The sequence below is a fragment of the Sparassis crispa genome, assembly GCF_003851025.1.
Source record: "Sparassis crispa DNA, contig_000017F, whole genome shotgun sequence".
Lineage (NCBI taxonomy): Eukaryota > Fungi > Basidiomycota > Agaricomycetes > Polyporales > Sparassidaceae > Sparassis > Sparassis crispa.
Genome location: NW_020939764.1, coordinates 41,586 through 54,157, shown reverse-complemented (window position 1 = coordinate 54,157; position 12,572 = coordinate 41,586). Strand labels below are relative to the sequence as shown.

General features: G+C 53.7%; 4 protein-coding genes across 4 annotated transcripts; 1 reads left to right on the top strand and 3 right to left on the bottom strand.

Moving 5' to 3' along the window:
• Positions 1–1,305: 1,305 nt before the first annotated feature.
• Positions 1,306–2,338, bottom strand: SCP_1800200 (hypothetical protein; the record flags this gene model as incomplete). The annotated part of the gene is made up of 6 exons (XM_027765110.1): positions 1,306–1,365; positions 1,434–1,465; positions 1,522–1,594; positions 1,668–1,846; positions 1,913–2,199; positions 2,259–2,338. The coding sequence occupies 6 exons, from the start codon at positions 2,336–2,338 to the stop codon at positions 1,306–1,308; spliced, it is 711 nt and encodes a 236-aa protein (XP_027620911.1).
• Positions 2,339–4,592: 2,254 nt separating this feature from the next.
• On the bottom strand, positions 4,593–5,782 carry SCP_1800190 (hypothetical protein; the record flags this gene model as incomplete). The annotated part of the gene is made up of 6 exons (XM_027765109.1): positions 4,593–4,712; positions 4,764–4,792; positions 4,858–4,933; positions 5,016–5,188; positions 5,247–5,560; positions 5,622–5,782. The coding sequence occupies 6 exons, from the start codon at positions 5,780–5,782 to the stop codon at positions 4,593–4,595; spliced, it is 873 nt and encodes a 290-aa protein (XP_027620910.1).
• A 2,375-nt stretch (positions 5,783–8,157) lies between these two features.
• On the bottom strand, positions 8,158–8,535 carry SCP_1800180 (hypothetical protein; the record flags this gene model as incomplete). Its single annotated transcript, XM_027765108.1, has 2 exons — positions 8,158–8,281; positions 8,336–8,535. 2 exons carry the CDS (start codon positions 8,533–8,535, stop codon positions 8,158–8,160), a joined length of 324 nt encoding a protein of 107 aa, XP_027620909.1.
• A 1,910-nt stretch (positions 8,536–10,445) lies between these two features.
• Positions 10,446–11,579, top strand: SCP_1800170 (hypothetical protein; the record flags this gene model as incomplete). Its single annotated transcript, XM_027765107.1, has 6 exons — positions 10,446–10,597; positions 10,666–10,979; positions 11,036–11,205; positions 11,288–11,363; positions 11,428–11,456; positions 11,508–11,579. 6 exons carry the CDS (start codon positions 10,446–10,448, stop codon positions 11,577–11,579), a joined length of 813 nt encoding a protein of 270 aa, XP_027620908.1.
• Positions 11,580–12,572: the final 993 nt, after the last annotated feature.

Genomic DNA, 12,572 nt, shown 5'->3' with positions numbered 1-12,572 from the left:
CACTCGTGCACGTAGTGATATGTAACTCACCGAAGCGAGGCTGAGACGATGCAGTCATCACGATTAGCCTAGTGAGCTCGCAGCGGAAAATAAACAGGCCCACCTAATATGAGGGTCACTATGTCGTCGTCCGCCAAGCCCACGGTGTCACACTTAAGTAACCTTTACAGTGTTTTGCATAATTGCGCAAAACTCGCCAAAGTTTAAAAAATTTGGTGAGGACAGAGCCTAAAACGGAAGGAGGAAGCTCGTGATCGAGCACCACCATCCCCGGGCCAGAGAATCTAAGAAAATCTTCACTCTTGATACCAGAACCTCACAGCGCTCTGCAGCTAGCTGGGAAGCAACCAGCAAAAAGTAATTTTCTTGAAAGGCGACGGGAAAGCCAAACGCGGCTCGTAAAGGAGCTTGATCAACTTCGAACGAGGAGTATAGCACTGAATCCACCGCTGGCCTGAACGCATTCGCATCCTTCCCCGCGAACATATCGCCCTCTGCGCCTGAGCTGTGTCTCTGTCTTTGATGACACGTTGTACCGCACAGGCGTTCTTCAGCGGCCTTCAGGGTGAGCCCTGCGATGGCTCCGTGAGCTCTAGGACGACCAGCAGGTGAGCTCACGTCTGGAACGTCCTAAGCCCTTCTGGCGCTGACGACGCCCTGTCGGCCGACAGCACAGGAGGGCGTCCGATCCATCCTCCGCGAGCCCTACGTGGACGCCAGTGCGGCGACTTGGTCGGCATCACGGAATAGTGGTTTTATGACCGTTAATTAGCGTGCCGCACCGATCGCCAGGGTGAGCTCACCGTTTGGGAGGAGTAGTGATAATCGCAGGACGCGCTAAGCCTCTCCAGGTGATCGTGCGCGGACCTGTTCGCACACGTACAGGGCGCACCAGGTCAAAGTATAAAGGTTCCGCGGCGCTGCCGCTACCACAATGACTGAGACGAGCCTGCGTTGTTCTCTTCCCATTGACCGTTGTTGCGATGGCTTTTGCTAACGCTTCGCTTGGGACTGGGCGACAGGAAGCGCGTCGTGTAGCAACTGCCTCCAGTCGCTCTTCGGCCATTTCGTCAGAACAGGCAGAACACACGTCGTTGATGGACATTCACTGTCGTATTAATCGTTCTGATGGATGCTGCGTATGCTATATGGTGCCCGGAACTGTAACACTAAGTGGCACAAAGTGTACTCTCAAAGGTACACCTCGCTCCCAATATGTTCTCAGACCTCAGGCCGTAGGAGTAGAATATTATACAAGAAAGGTCACGGAGGAATCTGATCAGCTTAAATTCTATTCCATTTATCCTACGGGAACGGCAGCGCGACCGTGTACGTCTCTGACTCCCATTGAGGCGGCTTGAGGAACTGGCGAAAACATCAGGCGGTCAAGTTACAGCGTGCCAAATGCAGGCGCATAGTCGACTCGAACTCACGACAGCGTTAGGGAACACCTCATACTCAAACACTGGATCGTACTGATGAGGACCTGTAAGAATTCTGAGAGACGAGGAGTAGACGCACGCAGCTTGAGCTCCCGCAGAGGTTTGGTGCGCTTGAAAACCGAGAGCCCGTAGATCTCCAAGGTCTCAGTGTCCTTTACGCATGACACAAGGGGCGCAGCACACGTGAGTAACACACCCCGCACACTCAGCGCACGACACACCCACATTCTTAAATCGGAATCCAGATATCGAAAACGCGGTGCCGGTACCATCGGCCATAACGTCCCCGGTCTGGGTGCCGAGATCGTGGCGGACGAACACCTGCTCGAACTTGGCGTCGAACATGTACGGCTCGTTTCCGCCGTTCAGGAACATCGCCATCGAGCGCTCGAACTGTATCGTGTCTGCCGAAAACACCAGTGCTAGCAGTCAGCTTATCGCTGCAGTGCACGCCAGAGCTTCGCGCGTACACTTCGTGTCCGGCATCTTCTCCCCGTGCGCGTTGTACTCTGGCTCCCCCGAGCCCGTCGGCGGGAGCTGCATCTGCGGCGTCATACCTTCCAGCTTGACCTTGAACTGCATCTGCTCAAACGGAAAAAGCGAAGAGTATGTGCCGCGCCCGCCATGGACGAGCACGACGTACACGACGCCGCCCTTCTCCTCGAAACGGGGCTCCGTGGGGTTCGCGCCGGTGATAAACACGTACGCGGTCACTTGCCAAGCGATATTGTCCTTGAGCGGCAGAACAAACTCCTTGCTGGAGCATCGTGAGCAGTGGCTACAGAGACGGGTGCACCAGCGCAGCTGGGGGCGTACCGGATGAAAAAAGCGGTATTGACCGGAGGCGTCAGTTGGTCCACGTATAATGGAGACGCGGCACTGGCGGGAGCAGACATCTTCTCCTTCTGGTCTATGAGAACGTGAACGGATCGTTGAGAGTCGCTGCGCCTGAACGGGCTTATATATGCCAGGAAGGGGGAACCGCAGGTGAAATGAGGGTAGCAGAAATACCACTGAGTAAGCTACACAGCGAGGAAGCGCGCATCCTGCTTAACCTTCCATTCACGCAGGACAGCCAGTGCCGCTCTTTCGACTCCGTGTGCCACTTGGAAGTGTCAGTTAGCATCTGCGCGCCGGTCCGCTGACGCATCTGAACGTATAAAATGCAGGGAAACTCTCAGAGACCACGTGAAACTGGGGAATTCGATGACAGGATGAACGCTGCAGCGGCAGCTGAGGCGGTGTAAAAACGACAGCTTGGGAAGCCTCTTTGGTCGCAAGTTGGAGAATTCCTATGACAGGGTGTACGATGCAGATGCGAACAGTAAGGTGAACGAGTGTACGAAATAACTGAATAGGATCCGGTGTACGCGTGAGAAGGACCTGCAGAGGACATGCAAGAGACGATCACGACGGGACACTTATACACTTCTCAATTTCGCTACAGCCGGATCATTGAGGAGTGAATTGCCCGCAGCGAGAAGATGATCGGAGGATCCACGGCACCGACGACAGTGGCAGTATAGTAAATTCCCCTCACTCTTCTAGTACCGCACGCCTGTCGAGTTAGAGGCGTCATATATGATACGCGTAAGATCTGGCATAGAGTCTGTCACCCCTGGGTAGAGATCAACCGCTGCTGCCCATATATTCATAGCCCGTGTAAAGTGCAGCAGACGGTGAAGACTATCTCTCGGCAGGTCATACCAGAGTGAAAGTGTATGCGTCTCCCAGTAGAGGGCGTGATGTCGCAGAAGTATCCGCATTGCGGTTTTCAGACATAGTAAAGAGGATCGCCAGACACGAATATCCCGATGCACGAAGGTTGAAGCTAGCAGAGTCTTTGCTTGGGGAGTCCCATTCGAGAGGATTGTGGCTTTGAGCGGAATTTGCTTGACTAGGATTGTTACGGTCTTCGACTACTATGTGTAATTGTTACCCATTTCTACATTCCAAGTTCGCTGAATACAGGCGGCCCGGCTGCGTCCTGCTCTGGCCATGCTGTCGTCAGAATCTCTCACTGCGACAGCTGTCGATACCGATATGTGGACGTCGCACACACATGCACAGGATCGTCCTCATGATTAAAGCTTAAAGCTTAAAGTCCCACCATCAGAAGTGGGGGTTATCTTGACTTCATGCACAGTTCACTGGCAGTTGCAATGGTATAGGGCTCGGGGCATTCAAATCGTATTCTCTCGCCGACGTAGAGAGTGAGTTTACTGAGTAACGGTCCTTCAACAACTACGCAAATAGGCTCGCTGTGCTGCGATTTCAAAGCAAACGACCCACAAGCTGGGATATCGGGCTGCATGTCCGACCATTCGCTCCATCTTGCTTGCTGGTTTCAGCCCCCATGAGTAGCTCCTGCTTATCGATATCTTGAGGCTGTATAGGCCTAAGTCCGCAAGTTCGTATTGTTTACTTTCCGCACTAACGATTGGCCAGGGCCACTTTGTCTGCCGTACTCCATTGCAGAGTGGCTGGCTGCCAACTAGAGGGACAGAGAATTCTCTTTCATGATGGCCGTGGAGGCGTTCTCGACGGGGTGCTCCTTGCTGGCTGCATGTCGTGGGAATGGGTATCCTGTAGTCCGTGAGCCATCGATCATGCAGTTACCGCAATGACTCTGGATGAACGGCAGAGTACGCATCTGTGCAGCTGATGGGCTCATCCACTGCGTCGTGCGTTCACCCAAATACGGAGTTGTCGGACAGCTCGAATCGAGGCTGTACCCCAGGCGGCCTTAAGACCGCCGGTAGAGTGTCAAAAGCACCTGTGTTCCACCGTACTGAGCACCTTGCCGCGCGGCCGAAGCCCGGACTAGTTAACGTAGCGCCGACCATTCTCGAGGAAGGAATGCACTGCTTTCTCAAGGGGGACTTTAATCATGACGAGGTTCCCGTGTGCGACTTCATATCGCATGGCGCTCCTCATCGACAGCTGTTGCAGTGAGACTCTGACGACGGCATAGCCAAAGCAGGACACGCCGCCGCCGGGCCAATACACAGGCGAACATAGACGGGGAAAGCTAGAGCATACAAAATGCAGAACAATTACGTACAGTTCACATTGCGGTTGAAAGCATCCGATATAATACTAGTCAAGCAAACACACAGCAACTGTGAATGCAGGTAATTCTAATCGCATTCATAATGATGCACTAGTAGTAGGTGAACCTCCGCACTCCTCCGACAGCGTCGGCACCAGGCTAAGACTAAAGCTCTGGGAACCGCCAGCCCCCCACGATCCCTCCCCCGTACGGCTACCCTACAAAAAGCATGACACTAGTTTTCGACTTACATGGCAAGAGTCACTTACTGAGTCTACATGAACATCATAGTCAATATCTGGATTTCATGTAGGGTATAGCATCAGTTCATTCTCTTCTAAACCTTCGGAAAATTTAACGTACTCATGGATATTTTATCGATACGCGTGCGTGTACTGAAGACCGAGAAGCCGCGGATGGGCATGATTGCGCTACCCGGCTGCATGAACATGTCATTCAGCAATGTAATTAGGAATTTCATGAGGCATTCAGTATGCAGGCAAGCGATTGGATAGACTTACTGCGCCAGTGCCCGACATAGTGAATTCCACTCCTTTACCATCGAGTGTGATTTCACCACTTTGCCCATAGTTGAAGAAGATACTGAAGACATCCTCGTACCTCGCGTCGAAGGAAAGGGAATCTGCTCCACCGTTCCGGAGCAGGGTCATCAAACGACCGTATTGAATGGTGACTGCCAATCGGGGACTGCGCCGTTAGTAGTGGGAGGTATGCTGTGCATTACAACGTACATCGTGTATAGCGTGTTGGCTTTCCGGCTGGGTCGTATTGCGGTTCTCCGGATCCAGTGGGCGGCAGTTGCTGTTCAGCCTTGAAGGAACTCGTATTGCCCAGGAGTAGGCCTTTGATGGAGGCTTTGATGTCGACCTTCGCGCTTTGCAAGTATGCCAGAGCCCTGCAGCTACCACTATGAACGAGGATGACCCAGATTTCGCCGCCGAGTTTTGTGAAATCGGGGTCGTCGATCCTCGCACCGGTCACGTACGCATACGCAGTGACTATGTAGTTGATGTGATCGTCCCATTGGCAGACCGTGTAGTCCTCTCTGGTGCAAGAGGAAGTTTAGCCAAAAAAGAAAACAACACCAGGCCAAGTGGACCACAAACTTGCGGAAGGCGTTCGACACGTCCGCTGCCGGAGGTGTCAGCTGATTGACGTTGTATGAGGGAGGAGGGGGCAAAGACGCAGATGCTGCAATCTCCGAGGTCCCAACGGGGACGACGGTGCCGGGAGCGGGAGCAGCTGAAGAGGAAGTTGGGGTGGACATTGGGAGCCTTGAAATCGTTCGGGAATGCCTTCACAGGACGGGTCCTCTTTATGGATGCAATAATGCCCTCGAAGTCGTCCGGGAGACCCATATCTCCGCTCTTGCAGTGCACGGGACCCATACCCGCGCTGGATGTATAGCAATGCATAGCAAAATTAGCGAGAATGTGTTTAGTGACAGTGCTTCCATAATGATTGACATACTTGGGCTATCATCCTCCCATGACTTATCCTGGCATTCGTTCGGAGATGGATACCCACGGCGTCTCAGGTTGAGACTGATCGTGCAGATAGCGGTCAGATGAAGTTCCCTTCTGTTCAAATCATATCAAGTCGTGAAGACCAGACTCCCAGTAAGTGGAGTGGACTACGATCACTTGTCCGAGTCGGAGCGAAGTGGCGGGCTACGCGACATCGAGAACGCCATAGAGGTAGGATATCATAGGTATGAGGAAGTTCTGTCTTCGCGAGACTAGTTACATAGAGGGGACTGGGCGCCGACGCGCTTTTGCGGAGCGGAGGTGACACGGATATTGAGGGCATGAGGCCTGAAGCTTGAAGGACGAGAAGACGGCAGCTGTGCTCTTTCGTTGCGTCTCGGTCTTGTGTTGTAGCGCTGTTGAACTTCGGTGACGTTCGCGCTATGAATACCACTTTTTTGACATTACTTGCTCATTACTGACTCTTCATCGATACTCACATCGTCGATACTCACATCGCCGATACTATGCCCTCGTGGATGGGAAAGCCGGTAGACGACCTCACTCTTCCCTTCATGCACATATTCCACTAGAGAATCCATAGATCTAATTTCTAGCAGAGACAGCGCGAGTCTACAAATGTCAGAAACATGTAGAACAAAGAGGGTCAGCATGAAGCATCATGTAAGTATATCGCGCTCCTCGAGCAGCGCGTCCATGCTGCCTACACGACCCCCCAGCAACCAGTGCGGGATCCGAGTTTGGCAGAGTCGGGTGTGCGTGACGCACGATATGATGAGGACGGAGAGGTGGAGAGGCTAAAGGAGGTGGTGTTAGTCAGGACGGAAGGCAAGAGGATCTCCGCGAAGCACTTTCGCGTTATGGATATCGGCGGTGGTGTACCGCTGCGAAGCTTAACCGAGGAATGGAAAGATTCCGTGGAATGGGTATGTGAAGGAAGATAGAGCAGGATGAGAAGAGACGCGCGCCCTAGTTGACGCTGATAGAAACGCGGGTCTTGCATGGGCATCAGCGCACGCACGCTGTCTCCGTTGTGTTTGTTTTCCATACCGCAGAACACCGAGGGCCATTTTTGATGAGAACTACTGCCCGATTGCCCACTCATGCTTGCCACTGCCATGCTGCTCGGGTCGACACATCCAAGCCGAGGCAGTGGATAATGCCGCTCGCCTGTAAGCGAACCGCGACTTCTCATCCGTTTCACTGGCATCTGTATGTCGCAGGGCCGCTCACACCAGAACCGAGGGTGCTTTAGAATCTAGAGAGGACGCCGACCTCGATGAGACCAAGAGCTCTTCGTGTGGACCACAGAAGCCATGGGACCACGACACGTAGCAAAGAAAAATGTCCGAGAACTCTAGGAGCCAGTCTTATGCAACGTGGGTCAGGGGATTCAGCCTCCGTACTGTCCTCATGGATTCGCTTCGTCGAAAATTCGAAATCGTCAGGCTATGCCGAGATTCAACGAACCTCCTAAATGCGACAGCGAAGACTGCTTGATGTGCATCGCCATCGTCCTCCGGGAAGGCGCTGCCAGTGCAGGCTGAATGGGTCTGCCATCGTGCTTGCACGGGGTCTAGAGAAGGGAGAACGAGTCGAGAATGCGCCGCCGAGTCCGCGTGGACACGATATGCCGGAATCGCGAGTCGTTTGAGGTGGCGTGAGCTCACAGCAGGGACGTCCACCCTGCGTATATTTTCCACTCCAAGCGACACATCCTCGGACTTGATATAGATAAGAGCAAGCACGGAAGCGCGACATTGGAGGGTCAGAGAAGAGTCGGCCATCCCGACATCGACAACGAAAGAGGGATACGGTACGTTCTGGCAAGACGAGCACGCGATCTTGCCTCTGCCTGCCGACAGACGTCCGTTCCGCCCCGCCACCAAAATACTGCTTCTGCTCATGGGGCCCAATGAGCGACGGACGGATGCTGGAGATAGTCGGCTGTGAGAGCGTGACGCTTCACAAGGACAGTGGGATGCTCGCCTATTGGTGCACGTGGGATGGGTGTCCTGTGATCCGTGGTGCGGGAAGATTGGTTCTGAGACGACGTTGAGTAGGTGAGGTCGACGCATCTGCGAGCTGGGAGGGTACGTGAGTCTGAGCGTGACTCGTCATTTCGGGAGGCTCGATCACGTAGGGTCCAGTTGGTTTATGCAACGTGGCTCGAGCACTTCGTCGAGGCGAAAGAGGCCTCCATGTACGTCACGGACTCGATTCTGCAGAAACCGTCGGAGGGTACGAGGGCGCGCCCCCATGATAGAGTGAACGAAGAACTGGTTGAGCAATTCAGCCAAATTCTTAACCGAGGTGGAGCAGTAGAGGCTTACCGCTTGCCGAGGACATGGCGTTCACCAGCAGAACGAGAGAGTCTGCCACCGGGCCTGCGTATGCTCGCCGTCAGTCCTGAGTGGTCCGAGAGTCTGCCACCGGGCGTATGCGCGCGCGCGGTCAATTCTGGGCGGTCCGATGTAGGCTGTAAGAGTCCGGATTGCTCAGCTTCCACCAGCAGAGCGAGAGAGCCTGCCATCGAAGGTGCGTGCACTCGCCGTCGATTCTGGGTGGTCGGGACGCAGGGCGCAGTAACGTGCGGAAAGCCACACCCGCAACGCAGTAACGGAAAAGGCTCGGGGTCGCAGACGATACGCATGCTTTGTCCAGGCTGCATACATTCACGTACATGGGTATGGGTCCTTGAACGGAGGCCTTTCGCTCCATGCTGTGGGCGTTACCTAGAGAGGCTGGGAGAGATCGACAATGACGGGATCCTGCGCGGTCGTAATAGGTATCTTCAGGGACGTCACCGGAGTGAAGAGCTGATTGGTAGACCAAGGGTGTCGGCCACTGGGTGGTTGTTTAGCTGGACACAGTGTCCTTCACTACAGTGAGCGCTGATTATACGGGGTATAGCATACTTGTGCCAACTTCGGTACAACAGTCCTTCAGGGAGGAACGCCGCGATATTGAGTGTTTGGGTGCAGCTCGAGCACCTAGTGTAATCGGCACGGCGGGGATTTCGCGTCACAGCAGGAGAGGAGGGAGGATCGCCATGACGAATTCTGGCGCGCGCTGGCAGAACTTCTGGAAACTGCACAAGGCTATGAGGCCTACATAGGACTATGTAGTAGGGACCTGGCTAGCCGAGTGCTAGCCGAGCCTACATAGTCCTACATAGGCAGCTGTAGACCTCCGAGCAAAGTACCAGTTGGAGATGAACCCAAATATCGCGGCGGTAGTGAACGCAACTCTCCGAGGTAAAGGCTCTCGAGAGGACTGACTTCGTAATGCGGTAACAGGTATCTTTTACAGGGCCCGTCTTATCCTCCAGTTAACGTTGAAGCTCGGCCCTGTACTAATAGCAGATGGAGGCGGAACCAAACAGGGCGAGATGCATCCGCACTCTCCAGGATCGTCGGCCAATGCGCGTCCACGATCGATCGCTGCCAGCGCTTAAACTTTGGAAACGTGACAGTCAGGTGATATTTTGGGCGTCTAATTCCACGTATGGAATTTTAGCGCTCACATTTCCCTTTCAATAGTTCACCTGAATATTTGTACGATATCTGGAGCCGGAAGGTACCTCTGAGAGAGGACTGGGAGGCTTCCGCATGCACAGCTGAGGCCGGGACTGTAAAAATGTGGGAACTTCAGTGTTGTCTCTGGGCCTGTAGATACTCATGACATAGAAATAGTGAAAAATCCGTTGTTTCTGTAGTTTTGCCACTTTCGCCAGCGTCGCCAGCCTTCAACGTACCCAGCATGAGTTTCGCCAAGCCGGCGCTTGGCGAGGTCTTCCGGGAGTTTTGCCCACAACACTACTCCGCCCCCCTGATCGTCTCGTTCCTGTCCCCGGGACCGCACACCGTAGCGCAGCTCGTATCAGCAGACCGGGTTGGATTAGTGTCGATGTTGCCAGTGAGCTCCTCGTCATCCACGCCTCACCGGCACGCTTCAGGTGATGTCTGCGGAATGATTTACGAAAGGGTACCTAAAGGTGAGCTTTTGTCTGCGACGTCAGGAACCTCCGAGACTGTGGCGATGCTTCTGACACATCGATATGATTTGAATGGAAGGGAACTTCATCTGACTGCGCGCTATCTGCGCGATCAGCCTCAGCCTCAGACTGTACTGACATGTCTTGCCTGCATGCCTGGTCCGCCGCATTATGCCGCCGCCATCACAGACTGACGGGGTAGATCCATCTCCGAACCGATGCCAGGATAAGCCATGGGATGATAGTCCAAATACGTCAATCATTATGGAAGCACCGTCACTGAACACATTCTAACTGATTTTGCTATACACTGCTATACATCCAGCGTGGGTGTGGGTACCAAGCACTGGCAGCGGAGATATTGGTTTTCCGGACGACTTCGAGGGCATCGCACATATAAAGAGGACGCGTCCTGTGAAGACATTCCAACGATTTAGACGTTCACGATGTCCACCCCAACTTCCTCTCTAGTCGCTCCCCACACTGTCGTCCCCGTTGGGACCTCCGAGACTGTTCCTACGTCTCTGGCGCCCTCCGCCGTATACGTCGACAACGAGCTGACACCTCCCGCGCCGGACGTGTCAGAATGCTTCCACAAGTTTGTGCTCCACTTTCTGGGTTTCGCCCGGTGTAGTGTTTTTGCTGCTAAACTTTCTCGTGCACCAGAGAGAACTACACGGTCCGCCAATGGGCTGGCCACATCAACTACACAGTCGCTGCGTACACATACGTGACCGGCGGGAGTCTCACGGACCCCAAGTTCACAGAACACGGCGGCGAAGTCTGGGTCATTCTTGTTCACGGTGGTGGCTGCCAGGCTCAGGCATTCAAGCAATTCGCGAATATCGACATCAAAGCCTCCATCGACGGCCTTGTCACGGGCGGGACCACTCCCCTAAAGGCTGAACAGCAGCTGCCGCCCACGGGATCGGGAGAACGGCAATACGATCCGTCGGGACAGATAACACCCTTTACAAAATGTACGTTAACGCCACGGGTATCTCGCAGTACTGACGGAGCCGTCATCAATTGGTAGACACCATAGATTACGGTCATTTGATGACATTACTCCGCAACGGAGGAGCCGATTTCGTTTCATTCCAGGCCAAGTATGGGGACGTCTACTCCACTTTCATAGGCACGCAAAATGGTGAAGTCATGGTCAATGGTAAAGAAGTGGAATTCCTAGTCACGGGCAGCGGTTCGGTAAGCCTCTTGACGCAAGTGCCTATGTACTTAATGCCTCATAAATTTCTCAATCACATTACCGGATGACATTTTCATCCAGCCGGACGGTCCAAACATGAACATTCACGGCTTCTCGGTCTTCAGTACATTCACGCGTATTGAGGGAATATCCATCAGTGCGTTGATTTCCTGAAGGTCTCGAAGAGACGGAGCTGACGTTCTGCCTTACATTAAATCCAGATATTGAGTACAATGTTATAGTAAATGGGGTCAGTGATCCGTGCCATGTCAGTCGGAAATCAGTCTGATGCTTTTTGTAGAGTAACAGCGACCTAACCTGGAGGGATAACGGTTCCAAGAGCTTCACTCTTAACCTGATGCCGGAGCACTGAAGCTTGAGGGAATGCGCTTTCACCTAATATCAGTGTATCATCATGAATGCGATTTGAATATCCTGTGTTCACATTTACTGCGTGTTATGGGGGAGCGCCCTGCGTGATAACGAACAGCGGCCACGATGTCTCAGCAGTGAGGCGATTGCGGAGGAGATCACATTCAGGCCCCCGAGCCTGATTCCCTTCGTACGTCCTCTTGCAATTTGGTCTTCCGGAGATATCTGCACGACACCGCCCCTCGACTCATCTGACACGAACTTGCGGGGGTAATCAGCGGGCTCGAGAGCGCCATCCACGGGAGCATCGTCATGGATGAGCGTGGAGGTGGTAAGCACTTTGTCGCGTCGGCAGCCTTGCTGTAGATTGCTTCCATCCTTGTCGACGACTACTCGGTCGCCGTCGTCGTGCGTTAGAAAAAATCCGTCACCCTTTGTCTGCATGGCTTACCTTGCCTGTCCTCGGATACGGGTATCCTGAGGCTCGGAGGACGACTGTTAAGCAGTATATGTACAACCTGCCATTGGGTGATTAGTCTGTCCGGAACGATTCGTCCAAACTACCATCCCAGTATTCTCCAAATATAAGCCCTCCCCCGTTCCTGTACATGGACCGCCTCCGCATTGTGCCCCAACTCGTCCTGAACGCCGCAACTTCCCGCTGTCTCTAATTTGCCCTTGGTCAGCTTCAAGGTCTCAATAAGCCCGCCATCCGGTGGTGCATGCTTCCACTACGAATTGTGCTATTGGCAGCGTGGATCACCGACGGTGGGCGGGCGCGCTCACTGGCACCTGCCACGCACAACGACTCGGACGAGCCCGTACTCTTATTTTTCTGCAGACTGGAAGACGGTGATGTTCTGGTTGCTCTTTGCTGCGGCTTCGCGACGAGTCTCACGTGGGACTGGGCAGCTCGCAACTCATGGAAGGTCCGTTATATAGGAACTCAGTTCACTCTCCCGGACACGGAGAGAACCTACGAAGTTGTCATGTT